Source organism: Protopterus annectens, chromosome 12.part0 (genome assembly GCF_019279795.1).
Source record: "Protopterus annectens isolate FY-2018-M chromosome 12.part0, PAN1.0, whole genome shotgun sequence".
Taxonomy (NCBI): Eukaryota; Metazoa; Chordata; order Ceratodontiformes; family Protopteridae; genus Protopterus; species Protopterus annectens.
This window is the reverse complement of record NC_056746.1, coordinates 521,608,017-521,634,914: the sequence shown is the minus strand read 5'-3', so window position 1 is coordinate 521,634,914 and position 26,898 is coordinate 521,608,017. Positions and strand designations below refer to the sequence as shown.

Here is a 26,898-nt window from a genome sequence, read left to right as displayed (position 1 = left end):
ACCACTGTTGCTGTATGCCAGTGTTCAGGTACATATCCCGAAGTAAGGCTAAGGTTAAATAGCATTTTTATGTGTGGGTTTAGCTCCTCTTAGAGTTCACGTAACACGCACCCCGGGATACCGTCAGGTTCCATTGATGCTGTGTTTTTTGCTTTGTTTAGGGCGGTTCTCACTTGGACATCTGAGATGAGAAGGAGATTACATTAAGCTGGGATAAGTATTTCTTCTTTTGGGGGTGAAGGAGGGGAGAAATTTGCACTGAACCTGTCAGCCAGAATGTTGGCAATATCTGTGGGTTCAGTGTATTTTTTTTTTGTTGTGAACCAACTCTGAGCATATCTGAGGGTTTCCGCCCAGGTTTCTAACATAGCTGAAGAAGGCTTTGTGGTTATCTTTAGTGTCCTTAGCGATTTTTCTCTCAAAGTTTGCCTTGGATGTTTTTATGAGAGAATGTAGTTTTCTGCTAATGTTGATCAGAGATGTCTTCCCTTCATGGGATTTCACTCTGACGTGCAGTAGCTTCCTTCTTTTGTTATACAATTTGTTTATGGCTGAGGTCCACCAGACAGGACGCTTACATTTGGTGGAGAGGGACTTGGATTTGTTTGGGATTGCATGATCCATGCATTCTTGGAGATGTCCATAGAAAGCATTTGTGAAGGACTCGGCATTGTGGGATGTGGTTGGAGTTAAATAAATATATTAAAGGGATGGGGTCAAAGTCCCTCACATGGAGTACAGGGTGCCCCCACCCCCACACACTCCTTGGCAGAGTAGTTGAGCAGGTTTGCTTTCACACCTCATGAATGGGGAACTATATTTCAGATCTAAACTAACTCAGTGAGGGAGGAGCCCCAGACATAGATATGTTTGCCTGCCTCACAACATCAGTCTCAGTAAATTTTGTTGTAGTTTCCCCTTGGAGGGAGCCCTGGACATTGAATGCATTCTTAGCCCAATGAGATACAGGATGGCTGTATTTATTCCACCCCTTACCCCTCTTGCCAAGGATCCTTTTAACATTTTTGTAAATAAGGAAACAGCTTCTTCCAGCTGGTAGAGTTAAGCAGTTAGTAATCCCTTCATTGACCAATAACCTACATATTACTGACTATCAGGGTTATTGCGTCTTCATCCAAAATTAAAGAGCCTCAGACTCCCAGCTCAGAGGATTGTCCTCTCACACTTGGTAGAGCTTTCGCTATGAGCTGTTATGCATCCTCTAGAAAGCCAGGAAACTTGACCACTGAGAAATCCTACCTGGCACAGTAGATTAGATTATCAAGAGTGGCGTACAGATCATGGCACAGTACTGTCAATAGTCTCAGGCGTGGAGACCCTTCTGTATTGTATTTGGCAGGGCTGTTTTACAGCATGAGAAGGACACTAGCTTCACCTTGGAAATGTCTAGAGCCTTGCAGGTCAGACTGGGTGAATAGATGCCTGTGGGTGGCCAGTTCCCAAGCATCAGAATGAGACAGACTGCAACAGTGATCATTCTTTTCAAATATGTATGGTTGTGTTGAGTATGCTCAAGCAAGTGTACTTTTTGCTTGAATCACAGTATGTATCACACTTTGCAGAATGCATGATGTGTGAATCTTTCCTCACACAGTTGCAGTTGTTTAAAATGTCCTTTTTTTGTTTTAGCTGAACAAGTCTGCCATCCTGAGAAAGGCAATTGATTACATCCGATTCCTACAGCATACAAACCAGAAACTCAAGCAGGAGAACCTGACCCTTAAGATGGCCACCCAGAAGAACAGTAAGTAGAATATTATTTACCTATGCTTGTAAGAATGAGCTTGTATGGTAAGACTTGGATGGTCCATGAAACTCCAGCCTGAGTCTGCTGGTTACTATGAAAATTCCAGTGGGAGGCATATTGTAACCCTTTAGTAGGAGAGGTCACTGACTGGCCCTTCATACTTTTCTTTAGTGCAAGTGATGCTTTGTGGAACCTCAGTTCAGATGTCCGTGCCTCACTGTGTAGAGGAGTTTCCAGCTTCCAGACACACACACACACACACACACACACACACACACACACACACACACACACACACACACACACAATTGGTGTGTGTGTGTGTGTGTGTGTGTATAAATAGATAATAACCTGTGTATGCAGCCTGATTCGTAGCAAGCCTCCAGGGGTGCTTCTTGAAGTGAGAGGACTGTAGTTATAATCTTCACAGCTGCAGTATTGCAGATGAGGGGGTATATGCATACTAAATCTGGGATTACATTGTGTTCAACTGTTCTCCTATGTCTAGAGGTATTGTGGTCTTGGAGTTAGTAGCAGGGATTTGGGGATGCAGGTGGGTCTAACCCTCCACCTAACTGAAAATTTCTTGAAAAGTGTAACAAGTTTCATAATTCTCTGTCTGTCCGTCTCTTTGTTTGAATCACAGTTTATTTTTCTGTGTGTCAGGACTGTATGACTTTTCTTTTTCCTAGAATCCCTGAAGGACTTGGTTGCTGCAGGCACAAACTTGGAAACATCTGGAGATGGATTCAAATCTGAAGCTATGGATGTACTTACTCCACCTCCATCTGACATTGGGTCACCTTCTCTGAGTAGTCCATTCTCCAGTTTCAGCAGCAGTGACTCTGAACCTGACAGTCCTGCCTTTGATGATGATAAGGTACTGTGATAATTCATCCTTTGTTTTTGTTTGGAGTCACTAGTAGGGAGTACAGGTTTTAAGTGTTTTATTACAGGTGAGGCTGTTGTGCTTAGAGAGTATTTCTTGTGGAGAGGTATCAGTCAAGTGATCATGAGAGTAATTGAAGCCTTCAACATCTGTACTTGGCAATGATGGTCACCCATAGTGCTAGATCCTTTTCTGGTTTATGTGATTGCAGGACTAACCCTCATACAGAAAAGTAATGTTTGAAAGAAGAGAAAGTAGAAGCCCCGTACTGTGCTTTCTCTGGCTGCTACTGTCAGGAAAGCAGAATCTTTGAATTATTTTTTGTTTGTACAAGTGTTCACCTGTGTGAGTTGAGGGTTATACATCCGTATACCTACAGCTCTTTGAATGTTCTGACTCAAAGGTCCCTAAAACTCAGAGAAGGGAAAACTAATGGTCATTATGTGAAAGCAGGTGCATTCACTGAATCCACTCCTGGCAGAAGTGGAATTTGGATTTCTCATATTGATCTTATCTAAAAAAACAAGAACCATCTTGTTTAAAATGCATTTTGTTATCTTGATTGTATGAGTTATTGTGCACATGACGGATGTACGAGTGTGTGTGTGTGTGTGTGTGTGTGTGTGTGTGTGTGTGTGTGGATTCACTTCAGAAGCTCGAAAGCTCAAAATCTCGAATTTCAAAAGACTGAGACCAAAATCTTAAGTTCAAAAGACTGAAAACTCAAAATACTGAAAACACACAGGATACCAACACTTACTATATTCCAGCACAACTACATACAGAAACAAATAAAAGATAAACCATTTACCACTTCTCCAAGTATAAGCAGGGGGGCAAGCCCCCCCCTGCACCTCCCATGTGGGGGGGCCGCGCCCCCCTGCTGCTTAAATATATCCACTCTGAGATCGCACTACACAGAACAAAATGGCAAACATACCATTACATGTTTCATGACTGCCTGTTGTAACCTTATTTATGTTCCCTTCTAACTTGCTATACTATAACATACCTCATGTTAGTGTAGTGAAGTGTGATTTCGGAGTTGATATATTTAAGTAGTGGGGGGTGGGGGGGTGCACATGCTTATACTTGGAGAAAAGTAATATGGTTTGTCTTGTATTTGTTTCTGTATCTGCGTCTGCTGGAATATAGTAAGTGTTGGTATCCTGTGTGTGTTCAGTATTCTGAGATTCAGTATTTTGAGTTTTCAGTCATTTGAACTTTCAAGATTTTGGTTTCAGTCTTTTGAAATTCAAGATTTTGAGCTTTCGAGCTTCTGAAGTAAATCCTTGTACATATATGCACACACACACACACACACACATATATATATATATATATATATGTACACACACACACACACACATACATACATATATATATATATATATATATATATATATATATATATATATATATATATTGAATTAAGTAGAGTTAGTTATGTGGGGTGGGAGCAAGAGCATTCCCACTGAGATGCTAGATGAAGGTGAAGAGACTTTTTGAAGGCAGAGTGGTTAGAGGTGGTGCAGATGAGTGGAGGTAGGGAGTTCCAGAGGCGAGCGAGGCTGAAGGAAAGCAGGTTTTTGCCTGGGGGATGAGTCGGTTTGTGTAGTTCAAGTAGATTATGATTATTTGACCTTAGAACTCTGTTAGGTAGGTGCATTTTAAAGGCAGAAGAAAGAGAGGGACAGAGGGAAGGGTTGAGAATAAGCTTATGGGCTAGAGTTAGTTGAGTATAAGTTAGTTGACTGGGAAGTTCTAGCCATTTTAGCTTATGGAGGGAGAAGCAGTGGTGGGTGGAGGATTTGTTGTAGCAGGAGGCAAGTTGTTTTTTTAACAAGGACTGAAGATTAGTTAGTAGTGGGGCACCATATAGAAGGGATGGGATTAGGAAGGAGGTAGAAAGAGTGATTTTAGTGGCAGATGTGAGGTAGGTGTTCTGTCTATAAAGCATGCCAAGTTTCTGGTGTGTTTTTTGATGTTAATTTGCAGGTGGGAGTTAAATTTCAGTAGGTTATTGATTTGGACCCCAAGAAGTTTGGTTTCTGACACTATTTCAAGAGGTGAGTTGTGTTGAGTAGTAATTGAGAAGGTACCCATGTCGGGAGGGATGACTTTAGAAGGAGTAAATAACATTAGATCTGATTATTACCGCTTAGGTTCTGCAACCTGTTTATACCCTCCTGCCTGGTAAAGCATTAGTGTGTGTTATCATTTTGAGCATGGTCTCTCCAAAGTTACTTTTACTTTGTTCTAGTGCTTATTTTTTTTGTTAGTTTTAAATTTCTGGGGTTTGCATTGGTTTCTTTAAGTTGTCGGTGTGTGTCCAAGCTTTGGCTGTTTTTGTTACTATTTTATTTTTCTCTTTTAGTTTTGAACACCTGTGTTCTAGATGTAAGTTTTGTTTTGGGTTTTTTTGATTTCTTTTTAATCTTAGGCGGAGGTCAAGCTTTTTTTAGTTTTTCGTGTGCCGCTGGAGCCCGGCTGAGCCTCCTCTTTTAGTTGGGTTTACTTTAGTTCACCAGCTTTCCCTCCCGGCTCCCCGGTTCCTCCGGGTGGCCCTCAACCTCCCGTTTCTGGATTCCTCGCATGTTGCCAATTCCTTTCCATTGCTGATGGAGGCACGCTTGAGCTCTTGGCTCTGTTCGCCTTGCCAGCCTGTCGGCTTTCTCCCGGTACCCTCGGCTAACTCCGTTCCTCCTGCGGCTCCGCCTCCCAGTGTCTCTCCTCCTGGGACGCTCGGAGGAAGGACACCGAGGGAGCTCCTTCCAGAGGGAGGAGGGAGACCCCCGCCAGGGGCCTCGGTGGCCTGCGCGGGGTAGACCTCTGTTCCGCCCTCTCTCCCCCTTCCCCCCGGATGATAGGAAGGCTCATCAGGCGGAATGCCTCACGGCTCCTCTGTTTTGGCCCTTATCTGGGCCGACCCCGGCCCAAGCCAACTCGAGTGATCCCCGGCCGCTGCGGGTTGGAGGGCTCACGGGACCGCCGATGACCGAACGATCCCGGGATGAGCTGATAGATGCTGTTCTGGGATCCCGATGGGGAGTCGTCGTGCGCCGAATCCGACCCCTCCGGGATGCTGATCGCGCCCCTCAGACCCTGGTCCAGTTTTATGCAGCCGTCTGTGGCCGGGCGCACTGTCCCGGGGAGGATCAGGGCCCGATGGGCAGGGGTGGGTTCTCCTTCGAGGGGGCGATTACAGCCAGTCCTCATCTGGAGGTCGACCGCCCGCCCGGCAGGTGGCCTGTGTCTGAGCCTGTTTGGATCCTCGGACCCCCGCGGACGCCGGATCCTACCTCTCACCACCTGGGTCCGTGGGTCAGGCTTTTTCGATCCGGCCGCCCAGGACGCCCGGATCTCTTTGCCGAGGGGGCCGGATCGGTCTCTTCCTTCGCTATTGCCTTGGATCCGAGGCAAGGCCTCCGGTTCCAGTAGCGGTTAAACCCTCCCTCCATTTGGCTCTCTGCACTCTCCCGGCCCTGTCTCCGGCCCTTGGGACAGCCCACTTGTCACGGTCACCTTCTGTGCCCTGGAATTTCCCTGCCTTGCGGGGAATCCTCTCGCCCCCACAGGATGTTCGAAGCCCTTCCGTGCAAGCTGGAACAGGTTGCGTGTTCTTGGTCCTCACATTTGACCAGGGTCTGTTGGAGGAGATTGGTTGGAGAACGGCGACCCCTGAGGGAGGTCTCATGAGGATGTCTCACGGGGATGGAACGGGAAATGCGTGTGGCCAACCCCTAAGAGGCGAGCTCTCTGGAGAGATCACCGGCGGCGCACCCCATGCGGGCCGGGGCCTCTAAGTCTTGCTCCCCTATTGACCCCCTTCACGGAGCATTTGACGCTGGGGCCCGACCTCAGTCCATCAACCCCAAGACCCATCTGATTGACCTCGGCACCAGGCGGATGTTTAGTTCCCGGACGTTAACCCATAAAGTACGAGGCCTCACCTAACTGCGTAATTAGGATGCAGCCATTATCTCATTCCTCAGGCCATGCCCATCCCCAGAGTCCATGATGATGGAACTCTTGGGGAAGCGGCTGTTTAGTTCAGTGGACAGCTTTAAATCAGTGCAATACCTCTGTCGCGGCTACTCTCCCATGCTCACGGAGGCGGAAGTAGGCAGGGGCAGGTCTAGTCATCCTAGACATAGGGCCTGGGAGCCTCTTTGCGATTTCTATGAGCCCTATCCCCCGTCATCCATGTCGCCCCCTCTGCCATTCTGCCTCCTTAGCATGGACGGACTCGCGACACTAGGGGCCAGCAGGTCGGCTACTCTTCCATGCTCACGGGCGCTGGAACAAGCCATCTGCCCCCTTCTAGCCTGCTCTAGGAACGCCCTGTCTCCGTGAAGATGTGGTTCAGTCGCAGCACGGTTAACGCGTTAACGACCCTTTGACACCCAGGGCAAGAGAGCTGGAGCCGGGCAGCGCCGCCTTCTGGCAGAGGGGCTCCCAGGAAGTTACGGGTCGCTCCAGCCTTTCTCTGAGCGTCAGCGCAGCAACTTCAATCGCAAGGCTCAGGGACAACCCCAGTCTGGAGGCGATGGGAGGGGCGTTTTTTCGGGGACAGCAGGCTCTAGGCTGAAGAGCAGGATAACATCAAGCTCGTAGAGAGGGGCTCCAGCATCAGCGAGACAGAGGGATGATCTGCACTCGTTGCTGGCAACCAGTCGGGTTCCCAGCTGGCAGCACCCGGTCAGCGGGGAGGCGCTGAGGCAGAAATTGGCCATCATCTGATTTCCACCATTTCCCATCTTCCCAGATTAGAGCCCCAGAGGCCACTCGTTCACGGAAGTCAGGGTGCCACCGTTTTGGGGATCCCTGGGCATCTGCTAGCCATCCATACTCCATCAGAGGGTCCTTCCCCCGGAGGATCAGAAAAGAGTCACTCTTTTTTCTGCCAAGAACCCTTCTAGGGCCAATCAGAACTCCAGGTTCTTTAGACCTCAAAGATTTCCCGATAGTTTCCCCCTTCACTTCAGAAGTTCAGCTCCCCCTTCTGGGAGAAAATCACTGGAGAAAATCAATAGACCAATCTATTCTCCCTTTGCCCTCACCACATCCCCAGGGTCAGGAGGTTTCTCCGGCTTGGGTGGCTTCCGGCTCCTACCAGTTTCTTCAGGTTCGGGTTTTCTCCGCCACCGGCCCCAGCCGCTTCACCTCCACACCGGGTCCAAGGGCTGGTCACTACTAGCTGCAGGGACTCCTTTCTCCATCTTGCCTACAGGACTCACATCACTATCCACACCCCCAAATCAGCATCTACTACCCCACACAGCTTCTGACTTCCCTCCATCTCCATCTACTACAGAGTTTAAAAACCCAACTCCTCATCCACACTAAACTTAATCTGCTCTATAGATTCTTGTTAGATAGGTTAGACCCAGGGAGTTTAAAAGCCTTTGGGGGCCAGGTTGGCTACAGAGAGTTCAGGCGTCTGCCTGGGCCATTCTCCACTCAAGTTCAGTTCAGGCGGGCCCTCCAGTGAGGGCTCTTAGTTCCATGGTCATCTGCTACTCTTCTTAGGCATCATCCCATTTCCTCTGCATCCTCCAGTGGACTCTCCTCCTACAGTGGTCATACCCTGCTCTCCCGCGAGGAGTCATCCCATACTCTGCAAGCAAGGCTTGCCATGGTGACCACGGGCCCTTGCCTCGGGTGGGGGTGCATTTTGCTCCCCCCAGCCTCTCGTCCAAGAGCCGCGTGGTTTGGACTTCCGACCTTGCCCACATCAGGGGGGGGCGCCCGGGCCTCGTGCGGGGGGCGCGTCAGATGAGCAAGGACTAGAAAAGCCATTCTGCACTTGCGGAGAGACAACACAACATGTCTACTTTCGTTAGATGCAACAAGCAACTTTCGTCTAACTTCAACTGGGCGGGGGGTTGGAACAATTCGAAGTGCTTGTCTGCCAAAGCAACCATTCTGGAGGGCGATCCATCCTGGTGAGACCCATGATTGAGCACCGTCCGACATTCGGGAGTGGGTCTCTCAATACTCGGCCGGCGGAGCATATTCGCCGCGTCTGGGGCTCAGCTAACATGATCTTTTTGCCCTCACCCTCAAACACTCAGTCACTCCACAGCGACACCTTGATACTCGCAGAGGTTCCCTCTCCGGAGCGCTCTGAGTGCTGCTTGGAACCCCCCGGTCTCCCTTTTTTTACTCCCCGCCACCTGACTCTCCAAGGTCCCCAAGCCGCCTCGGGTGGGTTGGAGAACCGGTCTCATTGCTCCGCTCCCCCTGTGACTCTGATTCTCAGTTCTTACTAGGTCTCTGGGTGGGTTGCAGAATGATTCTCATTGCTCTCTTTGGCCTCGACAGATGGTTCCCCTTCCCTGGGTCCGAACTCGGTGAATCCCCTTGTGACGGCTCCCTGGCTCTGATCCACTCTTCATCAGTTCTAGATCCCATTCGAACCTGGACAAGAGAGCTGACCTGTGCTATCACATCCAAACCTGGGTGATTTGGACTTCCCGTAAAGCTCCTCTAGCGGGGCTTCTGTGTGGGGCCAGTGCAAAAACTGAACCCTAGGACAGTTCCACGCAGCAAGTGGAAACGGTCTTTGTGGGAAGCGGCCACCGTTGCAAGCCCCTTCACATTTAGTCTCCCTTACAACTTTGATTTCTTAACATCTCACATTTGCAGTGGACTCCAGTCCACTCGTAATGAAGCCAAGTTGTGGGCATTTTCCTATCACATATCACATACACTCAGGTCACTTAAGTCAAGCAGTTTGTGTCATGAAGGTTCCTTGGATTCTCAGGCCAGGGCCGCCCCTTGAACCCAGTAAATACCTCCTTTAGTTCTCCCTTGTCCTTCAGCTTGCAGTTCTTAGACGCCATTACTCCTCGGTTCTCAGGCCTTCAGAGCTCAAGCATTATCAGCTAAACCTCCTTACTTGGCTTTTCAGGGGGTTCAAGACTCCAAGAGCAACCAATCCGTCCTTTTCTTCCTAGGTAGCTTCTCATTATCAACATCACCTTCAATCATTAACCTCTCCTGTCTTCTTTTCTAAATATGAAAAACAAAGGTGAATACTCCCTTCACCCGTTCTAGATGTTTTCCTACAACTTATATTAACTCAAGTCTGAAGCTTCACCTAAATATGACTCACAATCAACAGATCGGCTTCTTTTCCTTTATCTAACCAATTATCTTTGGGCAAGCCAGTTGTTCATTAAATTTAATAAATTTTAATTTGGGCAAGCAATTTATAGTATCTCTGTATCAAATTGGAGGAATCTCGTTGCTTTTCACAGTGTATCTTATTTCAGGCGCCCATGGTCTCGACATACGCACGCCTCTAACTCTAGGATCAGCCTAGATGCCCTTATTCCTCGATAAGCCTAGGATTGGGCTTCTAGTGCAGCAGCACCCCTTGGCTTCATCTCATACCTTTATTTCCATCTAGGGGTAGATGCATCTAGGGCTCAGCGGTGCTCTTGCTATCCCGTTCGAATATCCTTTCATGATAGGTATAAGATTCAGGTTCCCACAGGTTGCAGACAAATGAATCTCCTACTTCAGATTTAGAAGTTATGTGTAAGACATAACGTTCCATCATTATAGGTGTATTCATTTCTACCTTGTTTCTCCTATCCATCTCCCTGGCCTTTCCCTGCGCCCTTGGTGGTGTGTTACCCTTTCAGTTGTTCAACCTTTGTGTGTGGTAAACTCGATCTGCTGAGTTGAGGGGTAGAGCAGGGCATTATGGGGTGAGAGGGAGTGAGGAGGCTTTGATCCATAGCTGGTAAAACCATACGGTTCGGATCCGATATCGGATCCATAACCCACAGGTTGCAGACAAATGAATACACCTACTCCGATGGAACGTTATGGTGAGTACATAACTTCTAATTTGGTCTTGGTAGCATTGAGAGCTAGATGATTACATAGCATCCATTGCTCTGTGGAAGAGAAGGCATCTTGAGTAAGTTTTTGTAGGGTAGTGATAGAAGAGGCAGAACAGATGATAGTTGAGTCATCTGCATATTGGATGATGCTAGAGAAAGGGATAGATTTGTGGAAGTCATTTATAAAGATGTTGAAGAGAAGAGGACCCAGTATGGAGCCTTGGGGAACTCCTGTAGGGGTACCAAGGAAAGAGGAGGTAGCTTTTTTCCATTTTACAGCTTGACTTCTGTTAGATAGGTAGCTAGAGAACCAGTTCAAAGAGGAGGAAGATAGGTGAAGTTTGGAGAGTTTGTTTAAGAGCAGGCTATGTGAGATAGTATTGAAGGCTTTGGAGAGGTCAAGAAGTAAGGTGGAAACAATTTTTCCAGAGTCACGGGCTTTATTTAACCTCAAGGAAGGAGAGGAGGGCTGTCATGGTGCTATGATTAGGTCTGAAACAGTGCTGTGTGGGAGTTATAAGATGGTTGTCTAGGAGGTGAGGAAGGAGCTGAAGTTGGACACATTTTTCTAAGAGTTTAGAAATGGGGGACAGGATGGCTATGGGACGGAAATTAGTAATGTTATTATTGTTACCACCTTTATGTAGAGGTATAATAAAGGCTTGTTTCCAGATTTGGGGAACTGTGTATTCTTGTAGAGAGCGGTTAATTAAAATGCTAATGGGGTAGGCAAGGGTTTCAGCGGCTATACTGAGAAAGTAAGAAGGGATATTATCAGGAGCATTGGTACATGGTTTCAATTTCTGAAGAAGTTTCTTAATAGTAGATGTTGGTATTGGATTTAATGAGAAGAGGGGGCAGTCAGGAGGGGAAGTTTTGGGGAGGTGGAGATGAGGATAGAGTAGGTATAGAAGAGGGGGTAGAGGAGTTAGTGGGTGAGGAGTAGGGTATAGAAATAGAGATAGTGGGGGTATTAGAGAGGTGTTGGAGAATGAGGAGGTTAATTTAGAAATTGAATCAATAAAGAAAGAATTGAATTGGGTGGCTAATTCATGATCTGGAGCATTTGGGTCTGGGGTGGGAATATCCGGTTTACTGGGGTGGAGGAGAGTAGAGATCCCTTTCCAGAATTTCTGTGGGTTGTTTTATTTTGGTTTTGGAGTGTAGAGAAGTAGTTTTGACGATCAGAAGTAATGAGTTTCTTTACTTTGTTTCGGAGCATTTTATATTCATTAAGGAGTGGTGCTGTCTTGTGTTTTTGGTAGCGTCCCCAGACTTTGTCTCTATGTCTCATGATAGCAAGAGTAGTTTTGGAGAGCCATGGGGCTGATTTAGTTTTTATTCTTTTAGTCCGTAAAGGAGCTTGGGAGTAGAGTAATTTTAAGAAAGTTGAGTTAAAGTATGAGACTGCATCGTCAAGGGATAGTGTTTTTAGACAGTTCCAATTAATTGCTTGCAGTGAGTTTGAAAAGATTACTGGGTTGAAGTTTTTATGGTCACGGATTGTAATGTGGTTGTGAGTATGCTGAAGGATAGTGGGAAGCCGGTGGGTAAAGGTGGGTAAGTGGTCACCAAGTGGGTCGGGAAGAGTGCCAGTGTTGGTGAAGTAGTGAGGGTGGGAGACTAGAATCCAATCCAGTATACTCTCATTGGAGGGGTTTTTGGCATACACATATATCAAAATAGATTGTGTGTGTGTGTATATGTATATATATATATATATATATATATATATATATGTGTGTGTATATGTGTATATATATATATATATATATATATATATATATATATATATATATATATATATATATATACATACACATACACACGCGTGTATGCTTATAAATTATGTACACACGCATATTTATGTAATATATGTACATATGTGTGTGTGTTTACTTGGGAAAAAAAAAAAAACACCAGCACTTCCAAATTTAATCCAACATTTATATCAAAAGTTTAGCAAAGGCAAGTCACCATACCATTCAACAGGACTTCTTCCTACAACAAATCCAGGAACCAGGGCTTCTCTAAGGCTTTGTCAGGGTTGTGAGGTCTTACTCGCCACTTTAATTGTATATAGTTATTAGTTAAACAACGAATCACTGTTTATGCAATGCAAACATACCGAATTTCATCTTAAACAAGGTGGCCAGGTTCATGTTTAAAAGCGATATTGACACCATACTGTGGTGGTGGTGCTGCGGTAGCGTTGTCGCCTCACAGTAAGACGCTGTTCGGTTCGATTCTCAGCTAGAGCATCTTCTGTGTGGAGACATGCGTGAATGGGCGTACCTTCGTTGAAGGTTGTGCGTCAGAGCTGGCAACTCTGTACGTAAAAATCTACTGCCAATCATTAGCGGACCGGAGTTCCGCTGTGGCGACCCCTAACCGGGAAAAGCCAAAAGACACAAACAGTTGACACCAAGTAGATTATTTCAAAACTGCATGCATCAAAGTACTTCAAAATTTTTCATTTAGTCTGGGTTTTAACAGTGGCCATAATTTTCTGTTCTTTTTTTCCTTTTTATCTAGTAACTGATGTTTAATCTTTTTCCTGTTAATGTTGTCAAATGAACCATTAATGCCAGTAAATATAAATTTAGCTGTGGGATATAGCTCTAAATGTTTATGTATTGTACTTCTCTCCCTTTTTACATTTGAAATCCCTCAAATTTGTTGCTGTACTTAATTTCCAAGGTAAGGATGTCTGTCCCACATACAAATTGCAGCAATGGCAAACTGTAAGATTAACCACCCAGGGTATAATGCAAGTAATCAAGCCTCTGATGTTAAAAACCTTAGATGATTTTGTTGAAGTATAACATATGTTGTTTTTGCAACATAGGTACACTAAACACAAGTCCTCCCTTCTCTGATAAACTTAAATGCTTAAAAATGTTTTAAAGATTTTCTTTTTTTTTATATTCAAACTTACATCTACTGTTCATTTGTCCTTCAAAATTCCTGTCATTAGCTATAATACCCCAGTGTTTCTGAATGACCTGTTTAATCTTAAATGTATTTGATCCATAAGTTAAAATCACCTTTTTTTTGTCCTTCTACTTTTTCTTTATATTTCAAAACATTTTCTATAAGAATTTATTTAACCTGTTCTTTAATGTCCTGAATGTTTAGACATAGTGTTGTCAAAAGAGGATATCTATCTATTAAAGTCTAATCTTTCCTTTGGCAACAGAAACACTAAATAAGTCATTCAGTTGTTTCTTTGAAAGAGAAGTACAATCTGTACACATAAGTGAATAAACTTTTCTGTCTGGTAATTGATTATTAGCTTCATTTAATAATCGTATTTTCCCCACTGCCCCACCCTTGTTAGCATTTGTTATTGTAACTTCTTTATTGTACATCAGTTCCCTTGGGGCCTCTTTCTTTAAATGAGAAGTTATGTGAATAATTTCTAAAAAAAGCATACTGACTCGTTCTGTGTAATAAGTTCTTTCATAATTAATTTTTCAAAAGTGTGCACTGGCTCGTGGTATGGGAAAGTTAAAATCAGATTTACTGAATCCAAATCGTATTAAAACGTCTGTTATCCCATGTATCTCAAACCAGTACGCAAGATTTACTTGAACAGAAAGACATTTTCTTTGTCTTGCCTCCCTGCAAAGGACCCTTTTTTATTTTAAAGCAGCTGCAGATGGAAACTTCTGTTGATTTCAAAGTGTATGTTAGTGCTGTGTTGGTGAAATGAAGGTTTTATGTATGAGAATGTGAAGTAAATGTATGGATGTGTGCACACGTGTAAGCTGGGTAGTGATGTAGTGAGTTAAGTCCATGTGAGTTTGGTGAACGTAAGTGTGTGCTAATCAGTGAATATGAGTTTAGAGTGTTACTGAAAGATCAGCGAATAGTGAAGTTGTTTCTTCATGGTTCTTTCTGACATAGTAAGTAATTGGGGTGTGTGAAGAGGTTGGGGGGTTCTTGCTTCCTGCAGAAGCTTTTTTTTTGTATGTTAAAGCAGCTGTAGATTCAAACTTCTGTTGATTTTTTGTGTGAGATTTGAGATTTAGTAAAGTGTGTATGCAGATATACATTTGTGCATGGTGTGTGTATGTATTCTCGTGTATACACACACATGTAGATATGCATACATGTGTGTATATAGTATGCATTTATGTATTAATTTGCATGCACAAAGGCATGCAACAAAATTTATTAAGATTAATTTCCTCGGGTCTCAAAGTAAATAAGTACGTCACCACAGAGAAATGCATTTTTTTAATCTGTTCTGTGAAAGCAAAATTGCAGTTAGGTGTGAAATTTATGATGTGGCATGAGCTGGTTCATCTTCCTCTGCTGGAAGGACTGTAGCTTTTAGCTTACAGTTGCTTATGCACTATCCCAGGCATCTTGCTAATTGCGTGATTTTTAACAATGTTTATAAATATGTGTGGGGGATGCATGCAGCTTTTATGTAGGTACGTGTTTTTCAATCAACTTACACGAGTAGCGAGACTTAATACAAAGACTGTATGAATAAACAACTTGATGTTATGGCCAAAAAGTTTTTAGAAAGAGGTTATAAAACACAAGAAGTTAACAAATTAGCTACAGACATACAGAGTAATAGTCAAACATTACCTAGACCTATTTGTCCGACAAACAATACACTTCTGTAGATAACTTAAAACTGATAAAGACTCCTTGACACGTTTTAGGTGTGTTTCTACTTATGATTCTAACAGAAGTAGGATACAATAAATCATTTAAAAAATTTGTTTATGCTACAATATATTCCTAGCATCAAAAAATGTAACAGTTGATCAACTGAGTTTTAGCTATAAAGAGTCGAATACTCTAAAGAATATTTTATGTTATAAGGAGCAGAAGAAGCATATCAGTAGAATCGTACTCTTAAAATAAGGACACATAAATGCTATCGCTGTCAGTTTTGTAAATATATATATATATATATATATATATATATATATATATATATATATATACATACACACATACATATACACACACTGAAACCATCATCATTCATCGAGTTAAGCGTACACCATTTCAAATTGTGTCATGGAACATGTAACACAACAAATATTATTTACATGGCAATTTGCCAATCATGTAATGCCTTCTATTTTGATAATGCCAACAGAAGACTAGAAGACAGAATTTGTGAACGTTAGATACATTTCAGACAAATGGACACAGACAGTGCATTATATAGACGTGTTAGAGACATTTAACACATTGCATGAATTTTGTTTTTTATACTACAAACTATTAATGAAAACATTAACGGAGGTGATTTTAAAAATCACACAGACATTTTAGGGAATAAATGGATTTTTCATTTTAAAGCACAGTTACCCCCTGGTTTAAATGAAGGTTTTACCATTAAACCAGTCTTAAAAGAGACAGGTAGTAGAATTAGATAATAAAGTTTTTGAAGCTAAACATTTGTATAAGTATTTATTTAGGTATGTATTTTAGAATTAATGTTTTTATATATTTGTACGTCTCTCTAACTTCTGGTCTTTAACTTTCTTGTCACATGGTCTTATTACACAGCTTGAGTAATGTATTTAATCACAATGTTTAACTGTTTTGACCATTTGCCCGATGAAGCCTGTTTGGTAAATTTCTTACAACTAGCAAGTCAGTAAATGTGTTTATTTTATTACCGAGTGCCATGGTGCCAGTTTGCTTTTTCTTTTTATGTACCCTTTCATTCTCAAATAATGTACTGCATGTGGCTTTGCAGTTATGCCCATCACCATCCAGGGTGGTCCCCCTCATAGATGACACAGTTATCCTGGCTGCTGCAGAGGTCTGCAAGGGGCCCATCCGTGGGAGCTCTGATTCCTAAGAGACCTGATGGGATACTTTTGCCCCTCCCTTGAAGGACTGAGAGTGTTGGTCTAGGAACCCAGCTATGGACCCTGGTGTTGAGGTGGCAGCTCTCGAGAACTTCTACCCCACAGAGCCAGTTCTTAAATTAACTCAGATAAGCACAGGCAGGGGAAGCCAACGTCATTGTCACAGCCCCATTAATTCTTTGTAAGTGTGGTTTCTCTGTTTGACACCACCTCCTGAAGAAGCATGTTAGGTTGAGACTTTTCAGGACCACCTTCCCTCACATATCTGAAGATGCATTTTTCTGGATTTTCATGCTGTCAGATTGACCGCTTTATGTCTTTAATTCCAATGATTGCTAGAGACCCAGTTTACCCTGATAGGGTGACTTGTATCGTTATTTATCCCCAAAAACCCAATACAGTTTGGGAACAGGAGAGGAGTTTGGATCCTTATTTTGCTCTGGTTCCTACAGTCCAGGACTACCTGACAACTTTTACATAGGACTAAACAATTTGCATGATTGAAGTCTACATGGCTGCTGTTTCTCATTTCCACTTAGGAGGTCTGTAAAACATTTTTGTGGAGAGCATTTTTTAAGACAGTTAGGTAACTTGCTTCTGCGGTGGGATTTGAACTTCTTTACTTCCCTTTGAACTGGATTCTAAATCAGAGCTGAAGTTCCTTTCATGGAGAAAAATGTTTTTGTTGCAGTTACGTAATCCAAATGCTTTTTTGAACTTTAGGCCTTGTGTTGATCATCCATTCTTGGCTTTTTGTAAAAGCAGGGTGTTGTTATATATTAATCTTTAATTTGTTTATTCTTAAGGTGACATTTGAACCTAATATTAATCAGGCTGTCAGTCTGTCTTTTTTCCTTCCCAAACTACATAGAGGTGAATATCTGCACCATTGTTTAGATGTTCCTACAGATCTGTGTTTTTACTAAGAAGTCGAGGAAAGACTCAGCTGTTCATCTCCATTGCAGTTAACAAATTGGGATGCTGTTTACTAAGGTAACGTTATTCAGGTGGTTGTCAGACTGCATTAAATTTATTTATGACAAACCAGAAGAACCTACAGCACACTTGAACAGAGCAGTCACTACTTCCCTTATCTCCTTCAATAATGCTTCTGTATGCCAAGTTTTTGCAGCAGCCACTATGGCATTGCTGGGCACCTTTGCAAAGCATTACTAGCCGGATGTTATCTCCAGGTCTCTTGTGGTCTTGTCGTAGCAATAGTGGAGGCTTATCTTACCAGAACTAAAAGTTATGTAGTTGCCATAACAATAGATCTACATGGTCATGGTTCGTCCTGTTGTACATTTCACACTCACCATCCCCCAGTGTAGCTTTGGAGGTGTAGATTGTGAGTTGTCTGTTTATGCTCTGTGCAGTCTTCTGTGATCTGCAGGGAATGGTGATGTGTGTGGAACTGCGGCATAGAGAGAAAGCTGAAGCCTGGGAAAGTTCAGGCATGGATAAAACAAGCGACTGTGAACTAAAAACTACACTCCTGGCAACTGCAGATGATGAACTCTGAGCATATAGATTATCATTATGGTAAGTACGTAACTTCCATATAAATGTCACTGCAGTGGTTTGGGTATGCTTACAGGGATATGTCTTGCATGCTAATTGTTTCCTTATAGTAGCTCACAGGTACAAGAGTCAAATAATGCCTCTCAGACAGCACATTTATTTCCTTCATTTCTTGGTCTGCAGTAAGCAGAGCTGGCATACAAAGTCTTACCAGTTGCTTACCAGCTGCTTTCATACTTTTGCAGACAGAGCATGCAGCTGCCTTTTGCATCCATAAGTAGGCTTTGTGAGCTGCAGGTCGCATATTTGGGGTGGCTATAGGTATTAGCTGGACCATGTTAGGGGGATATGAAGTTAAAATAGCAAGTCAAGATGGAGGGCTTGTCTCTCTGTATAACCCGAGGATTGAAGCCGGGTTAGAATTTGTACCCAAGTGTATTTATTGTTCATTAGTTGTGTTCATGACAGAAAATCATAGTACATCTATCGGACAAGAGTGTGGCCAGTGAGGCAAAATAAGTTTAATTTCCGACAGTATGCTTCTCAGGTCTAGGTTTTGTCTCATTTCCCAGCTTTGTTTTGTGGTCCAGAAAGTGAAAACTTAGTTCAAATTGTCTGTGTCTGTGTTTGTATAGAAGCATGTAGGAGAAGTACAAGGAATCAGTGTACTGGGGGGGTACAAGGAATCGGTGTACGGGGGGGGGTACAAGGAATCAGTGTACGGGGGGGTACAATGCTTTTTTGTTTGGGAATATCTCAGATTTATTCTTGGCTGTTTCAAGTGTTGGCGGCTGTTACTAGGGCATTGAGTAAGAATGTTTGGAGTTTATTTATTTTTTGTCAGGTTGAAAGCAGAGCTGAAATGAAGGAAACAGCTTCATTTTTTTCTCTCTTGTTCCTATATGGCTGTGGAGTGAAAACTGCTAAAAGCTAAGAGAGTATCTAGTGCGTCTGAAGATGTCCTGCTTTTAGGCTGTTTTAGGCATGAGTGAAATGTGCTACTTTAGTGATGTTGCAGTCTTCATCTTGTCAGGTAATGACTTTATCATTTTAGTATAATTTTAATTCCTTATTTTGGGCAGAAAGTACTTCCCTTCTAACCTACACATCCTGGATCTATCCCTTTTTGGGAAGGTTCTTTCCAGGGTATCTTTAAGAACATTATTGAAGACTTGTAAAAGAGATGAATACACAGTCCCACATTATCCATAGCTTCTCCTGGAAGACAGTAATAAATCATAAGGAGGAAGCTGTCTCATCACAGATGAAGTCATCTGTAGTAGTGTTTGTTGGAATTACCTCCCCTGTGTCCCTTTTGAAGTTGTTCAGAAGGCTAGCATCTCTGCCATTCTGACTGCCCATATTAAGCCATTTATTTACTTCTGCTCTGGCTTTGAGAGATGCCACCCAGAAGAAGAGGGGGACCTGTGCATTATCTAAAAAGACAATGTTCTTGGTTTTTAGGTCAGCCTGTGTCAAGACCTTTGCCTACTGTTTTTGCACAAGACTCTGTCTAAGGAGGTTTTTCTTTCTTCTCAACGTGATCAGGAAAGTATTTTACTCATTTCTTTTCCTTGTTGCAAAACGTCTAATGTAGAAGGTGACATGGCTTTGTGATTGTTACAGCTGTATGTTGGCAATGGGAATGACAGGATAGTTGAATGGAGGATGTTAGAATCTGTGAGTAGCCGGAAGGAGAAGTTACATTAAGCAAAAGCTTAAGTGAGAAGTGAAGGTTGTTTCAGAAGAATGTGCCATATGAAGGACAGTAAATGTGTTACTATTTCATAAGTGTATGCCAGGCTAATGATCATCAGGGTCTTTATAAGCCTAGCTGTGCAACCCAACCCAGTTGTGTCTCTGTGTGTTATGGGAGATTATTAGGATATATGTTAGAGGAAGTTTCTAAAGGTTCTTTGGGGGGGGGTGTGTGTGTGTGTCAGTTTTGGCATATTTACTGTCTGTTTCTGTGTATCAGAGACATGGGGGCGAGACCCGGGGTGAATTTCTGATTTCCCATCCATTGATCAAAGTTGCACTTAAATGGGGTTAGGGGTGGTCTTTGCTTCACATAGATGAGGAGCCTGTTTCAGAGCATGGGGATCCTCTGAGACACACATATATCTCACCAACATGTCCCGTTTATGTTAACAAGCAAACTTTAATTCATTTGATCTAGTGGCTCTGATGGTGTTTGTGTTTCAGATGTGCAAAAGGGTCATCAGAGTTGGATCCCAGGATGCCTTGTAAGCCAGGCATAGAGTTCCTCTCAGTAACCTGTAGAATACATTGTATAAAAGATAGGATTTTAAGGCACTTTGTATATGTTTATAATGGATTCTCCTGGTAAGAGCCTTTGTAGGCATTCTAACTTTCTCATATGTCTGGTTAGGTGCATGCTGAAGGGGACGTTATATTCTGATTGGTCTGATAAGGGCCAAATAAAGTGATAGTATGACTTCCTTGGACCTGGATGCCATGCCCTTATTTATACATTGGGCAAATAGAATGATTTTCTCACTCACTTGCCATGTGTTAGTCAAAGGCCAGATTACTGTCTACGTATCTTCCCACATCCCCGATTACTGCGTCAACTGTTAGGGGTGTCTTATCAATCGAGTAGTTAGCCTGCATGGCTGTTTTCCCAAAAGGCACTGTAATGCATTTCTTGGCACTAAGTTTTAGTCTGTGACTTTGGCACCAGTCATTTGCCTCTGTGTTGTGGGGGAATCTAAGATAGCTCCCAGTTTGCGGTCATCTGGAACCTTGGTCAGCTAAAGGACCTTGACATTAGATTTTACCTCTGAGAAGTAGATGCTAAATAGGAGTGGCCCCAGCATGGAGCCCTGAGATACCCCACTGATGTCCAGTCTTGTAGTGGAGGTGGTTTCGCCAATCCTGACTTTCTGTGTTCTGTCTGTGAGCAAGCTGGCTATCCAGTGAGGTATGTAGGGGTTTATGCCCAGTTCTGTGAGTGGGGTATTGTACTGAATGCTTTAGTCAGGACAGGTAGGCAGTATGCACTGTTCTCTTCATCCATCACCTTGGTAACCTTCTCAACGAAGTCCACCAAGTTTAGTAGGAATGACCTTCCCTTGACAAAGTCAAACTGGGTTAGGTCTAGTGTCTGAAAGTTGCCTGTGTCTTTGTTGATCATTTCCACGATAATTCATTTCATGGCTTTGCATATTAAACTAGTTAGACTAATGGGTCTGCAGTTTCCAGCATGAGTTGGTGGTTCACCCTTGTGAAGTGGGATATCTGTTGCAGTCCTCTGTTCTCATGGCACAAAACCTATTTAGAGGCTGTAGTTGAAAAGTGACTCATGGTCCTGATCGGTCATGTTTTAAGCTATTTAGGAGGCATTCCGGGATAGTGTTGGGGCCCATTAAGGCTGTGTTTTTGGCCTCAGCCAGTGCCACCAAGACCTGCTCTCTGCTAATAATTGGAGGGGTGTTATGCTAGTAGGTATTTCATGGTTGGGGGGGGGGGGGCGTGAAGTTTGAGCTGAATTTATCAGCCAGCAGATTTGCTGTGTCACTGTACTCGCTGAAGGTGGCACTATTGACCACCAGTTTGGAACACTGCTCTGTGCTGCTTTTGAGGTGATGGTTATAGCTATAGAAGGCTTTGTGGTTGTCTTTAGCATGTGTGGATATGGTGACCTCTTAATTGGCCTTGTACTTAATTAGTCTTCTTAGTTTCCTGTTTAGTTTGAGAACTGTTATCATTATGGGTGTCGCTCTTCCTGATTTTAGTATTTTGTTGTATACCCTGTTAAGGTTAGGATTCCACCGTTGTAGTTTGTTTTTGGCTTCCTTCTAGTAGGTACAACAGTTTCTATATATCCATTGACATGGTTGTACTGGGTCTTTGAACAATTCCGCATAGGTTGCTGTGAAGTCTGGGTTAGGAGGGACAGTGAATTTTGACTAACTATCGCTTAATAGGATGTAGTTTTCTTTGGAATAGTTCCTAACTGTTACATGGTTTGCTGGGGTTACCAAGAGACAGCTTTGTGTTCCAACCTCACCAGTGAGGATGTGACACTGGGGGGGGGGTCATCACTCTCTCATACTGGGGAGTACCAAGTAGGTAGGAGAAAAAGTAGTTTTAAGATTAAGTGATATGGTTGGATGTGAGGGAATGATATTTGGCTGATTAAGAGGTAGACCTTTAGCTGAGTCAGAAATTTTGGGTAAGATGAGGTGTGTTATTTTTGGGATAATTTATCTGAGGTTGTAAGAGGAGGGTTGTCTGATTAGTTTAGCTTCTAAGTTAGAGACAGTCTGGTTAACTAGGAATTTGAATAGCTGGGATTGTAGCAAGTCAAGTCTTTGTTGAGCATGGAACCATTTTCATTTCAGTGTGTTGGCATTCATTTTTTAGGAGACTTGGTAATTAATGTACAGATGTCATTGCTTGAATGTATTTAGACTTTGTTTTTGATGCTGGGGCTGTTGGGGGTAGAAGCCACAATTTACATTTTTTCCACCACGTCTGAACCAGTCTGTCAAAGCAGATAAACGTTACGTGGGTTGAGGTGCCCATTTTTGGGTGGCCCTGATCCAAGGTACATGCAACATCTTAAGAGAAGCAGTTCATCATCAACATCAAGGAGTCTGTGCCATAGGACTAGATTAACCCCCCCCCCCCCTTGGTGCTGTTAGGCATCCAGTTAGTAGTGAGGTTTTGGAACAAGTACTGATGTATGTGCTTCTATCCCAGTTCTGCAATTGGTTAAAGTTTGGAAGTGGGCCCACCTCCTGGACATTTCCATAGTACATGTCCACATTTCACAGTATATGCTTTGTTCTGAATCTATAGCTTCATTGCAGAATCCTCATATGGCCTTCAGGCATGGGGCATCCTCACAGAGCAACATGGTTATTCCCAAGTTCTTTATATTTCTTTGTGGCAGAGACAGTGTACGTTGAATCCACTCTCTGTATTAGATTTACTCTTATCACATTGCTTTTAATCCCTTATCTGTTCTCTGTGTTCTAACCAGAAAGGCTTTAGTCCTGGAGGATCTGGTTTCAGGATTTCTTCTGACTGTCCAGAGTTGACCTAGGTTCAGGGAGTAGATACCCCTTCCCCTGCGGCAGGATGATCCCACTATCTCAGAGCTCAGCTTCTCCAGTAGACTGCATGATTTCATCTAACCATAAGATGATTTTTCATTTAGGCAGAAAAATATCCCTTTCCTCTTCATTTGGTGAAATTTCAGGTCTGTATGCCTTACCCAGCAGTTGTATGACTTTGGTCTTATTTATTTCATGATCTCATACCTGTTTTTTTTTTTGTTTGTTTTTTTCTGTTCACCACAAAATTGTGATGTTATGTGATCCTATCTCGCCTACATTCTGACTGATGGGTTCGGAGCCGATCCCTCGGCTCCGACTCGGCACGCTTATGCCAAAGAGCGAAGTCTCTTATTGGCTGAGCTTACTATATCCCAGGATGCACCACTACCAGTCCCCCAGATCTCGTTTGCCGCTTCCCTGCGAAGACGTGGTCTCGAGCTGGCTGGGCTGAGTAGTTATTTTAACTAACTTTTTCTGTCAGTTTTTTGCTGTTTTTTGTCTCAAAAGCTGTTTTAACGGCTAACGCTCTCATTGTGTGTGTTTGGATTGTTGAAGACTTGTTGTGTGATTGGGTTGAGTTTGATTTCGGCCCCCCTTCATCTAGGGCCTTCCCGGTCAGTCAACCCTTCTAAAACCTTACAGGGTTTTCAAAGTTCCCTGTCATTTGCGCTTAAGCGATAACTGTAAGCCTATATTTAGGTTTGTCATTAGTAAGTCAGTAATTGTATTTTTTCCTGTCAAAGTTACTGAAATTGTCTACCATAATGTCTCAGACTCCTAGGCCTTCGGGCTTTAAAAAATGTACAAAATGTAGTTTCAAAATGTCTATCACAGACGATCACTCGCTCTGTGTGTATTGTTTGGGTGCAAAACACTTACAGGAGTCATGCAGCGTATGTCACGCTTTTTCCTCAAGGGTCCTCCAGGAGAGGAAAAATAAATTGATTCTTAAGGGGTTAATTAAACCTTCCTTTGAAGAAGCCTTGGCATCCTCTCCTTCTCCGGCTAAAAAGAAAAGGGCGTCGGTTCCGACCAGTCCGCCGGATCCGACCGCCAAGAGACATAGGCAGGCCTCTCCTTCGGCTCCAAGGACTTCGGAGCCGAGGTCGGAACGGTCTGCCTCGATGCCACCAATGTCGACTCCTCTGGCTTCGGAGCCGATGGCTGGGGCATCGAGGCGGGTCACCTTCGTCGGCTCCACTGGTCTCGGAGCCGACAAGGGTAGCCCGCTCAGACACTTCCTCCTCGGCGCCGAAGTCCACCTCGGCACCGATCGAATCTGGTGTGTGTATTCCTTCGCCGATAGTCATCGAGTCACCTCGAGCCGGTCCCCTAGTCCCTTGGGGCCGTTGGAGGCCGTCTCGAACCCGTTCTGTTTCCTCTCGGTCTTCGAGGATGTCAGATTCTGATATAGACAGGGTGCTCCAAAGACTGTTCCAGTCCCCAGTCTTCCAAAAATTTGTTTCGGTTCCGACCCAGTTGGCTTCGAGCCGATGACCTTGGCCCCACCCATTGCCATTCCTCCTCCGACTGCTTCGGCTCCGCCGGAGCAGGTGCTGTTGGAGCCGGTGGAGATCTTAGGGTCGGCTCCGACCCTTACTCCAACCCGGCCTCGGGTCCGAGTTTGGTACGCGGACTTCTTCGGCTGGACCCGGGGTGATGTTTGGGACCTATGCTGTTCCGAGCCTCCCCTCGGTGCTTGGCTGCAGGACTTCCGTCGGCTATCATGGCTCGGGACCGGACATTCCCAGGATTCTGGGGTCCGGCTTTCAGAGCCATGAGGAGTGCCTTGGCCAAGTCTTCGCCATCTCTCCTGCTTTACCGGCACCTTCCCTGGGCGTGGAGACTGGGTCTTTGGCAGTTCCCTGTCCGTAGTCAGCGGAGCCCGGGGCCTGAGGTTACCCCAGTGGGGTTCCCCTCCTCCTGAGGGTTCTTGAGTTGTCTTCGGAGGAACCCCCAAGGAAGAGATCGTGCAAGAGGAAGCACGTGGACTCCCCGAGTCTATTACATCAGACACTGATCTTGATGATGCAGAGGGTCCCGAAGTCGCCCTCGCAGGATGTCTCATTTGCAGACATCTAAGATATCCTCAAACAACGAGGTGGCTGGATATCCAAACCCCCTCTGCTGATGAGTCAGTGCTCCTCAAGGCCTTTGGGGCTCAGCCCTCCGCCTCCTGGGTGTCTCCGCCTTGACGAGCTTCTGGATTTAGTTTGTCAAGGGCGTGGGAACATCCAGATACCGTGGAACCAGTCCCTTCTCGTCCAAATAAATTTTTGTCTGCTCCCCGAGAAGGAGTTCCTCACTAAAGGCGTGGCTGTAGATGCCATGGTGGTGGCATCTGCTACACAACAGGACGTGGCAGAGGCTTCAACGTCCATCCATCCTCCTAATAAGGAGTCTAGGAGTATGGACAGGTGCAAGCGCACCCTGACTTCAGCGGCCTTTACTTTAAGGTCTCTGAATTATTTGGCACATTTTACCAGGCTTCAGAGGGATCTGGTCAAGGAGTTGTCAGATTCCTCTCGGGTAACCTACCTGAGCAACTAGCCCAGTCGGTTAGCTCTCAGTTGGCTATCCCACGCCAATTTCTAACTCGTCCATGAGGCTCATTTCCTATGCGGCGAAGGCGGGTGGTAGAGCGGCAGGCACAGGCGTGGCTCACGGAGACAAGCCTGGCTCCGCTTGTGTCAGTTCATGGAGGCCTTCAAGTCTTCCTTCACGACGCTCCCTTTGATGGGTCCTCCTTGTTTGGACCCAAGGTTAAAGACACCCTTACCGCTGTGAGCAAGAGGGAAAAACTTTATCTGCCGTAGGTGCCCGTTATTCCACTCCCTTCGGCCTTACCCCAAGGCTAAAGGAGGGGGAAAATGTGGTTCCAAATCTGTAAGTTTTTCTCCCAACAGCAGGAAGATTCCCTTCCAGAGGCAGAGGACGGGAAATTTTTCAGGGAGACGCCGTCCCAGAGGCGCAGAGGGCCCCGCAATTCTGGAGACCGCGAGTCCTTTCGTGGCTCTTCAGCCTCCCACACGTCATGAGGGATTGCCCGGCTGTGCTGCTCGAGCCAGTCGGGTGTCGTTTGCCAAGCACCTAAAAGCCTGGGAGTCAATCACTCAGGACAGATGGGTGCTTCGGATCATTGCCGGAGGTTACACCATCCCATTCACATACTCGCCCCACCGTCCAAAAGAATCCCGGACCCACCACCCAGTCAAAGGGAAATGGCAGCCGCAGAAGCTTTAAAGCTGCTAGAAAAGGAGTCATCCAACCGGTCCCCACAGACCAGATCGGATCAGGAAATTACTCCAGGTTCTTTTTAGTGCCAAAAGACAGGGACCTGAGACCAATATTGGATCTCAGCAGACTGAACCAATCCGTCACGAAATCCAAATTCAATGATCACGTTACAATCCATTCTCCCATTGTTGGAGAAGGATGTTTGGATGTGCTCCATAGACCTCAAGGACGCCTATTATCACATACCGATACATCAGGCGTCCAGGAGGTATCTGCGCTTCAGCCTGGGAGTCAGTCATTACCAATTTTGTGCTCTGCCCTTTGGTCTCACCACAGCCCCAGGGTGTTCACCAAGTGTTTGGCAGTAGTGACGGCTCACCTGAGAAGTCTTGGATTCCAAGTGTTTCCCTATCTGGACGACTGGCTCCTGACTGCCACCACCAGGCATCTACTAATGGACAACCTCAAAGCCACCATCTCCTGGGTATTACCCTGGGGATTACATTCAATTGGTCAAAGTCTGTCTTGCTGCCCTCTCAGCATAAAGTTCATAGGAGCAGAGATAGACTCAAGATTGATGCGTCTTTCTTCCTGCCGAAAGGATCCAAACTTTACAGGGCCAAGTTCAAGCTCTGATCTCGAGATCCAAAGCCCCAGCCAGGATGGTTCTACAAGTTTTAGGCTC

The 26,898-nt window shown here is 44.6% G+C and overlaps 1 protein-coding gene across 1 annotated transcript in view; it reads left to right on the top strand.

Moving 5' to 3' along the window:
* The window catches only part of SREBF1 (sterol regulatory element binding transcription factor 1), a 631,726-nt gene that overhangs the window by 202,316 nt on the left and 402,512 nt on the right, over positions 1 to 26,898 (top strand). Inside the window, exons 6-7 of the mRNA XM_044088935.1 lie at positions 1,651 to 1,765; positions 2,461 to 2,648. Of these exons, the coding sequence (XP_043944870.1) occupies positions 1,651 to 1,765; positions 2,461 to 2,648 (303 nt within the window). The remainder of the gene's footprint in view (positions 1 to 1,650; positions 1,766 to 2,460; positions 2,649 to 26,898) is intronic.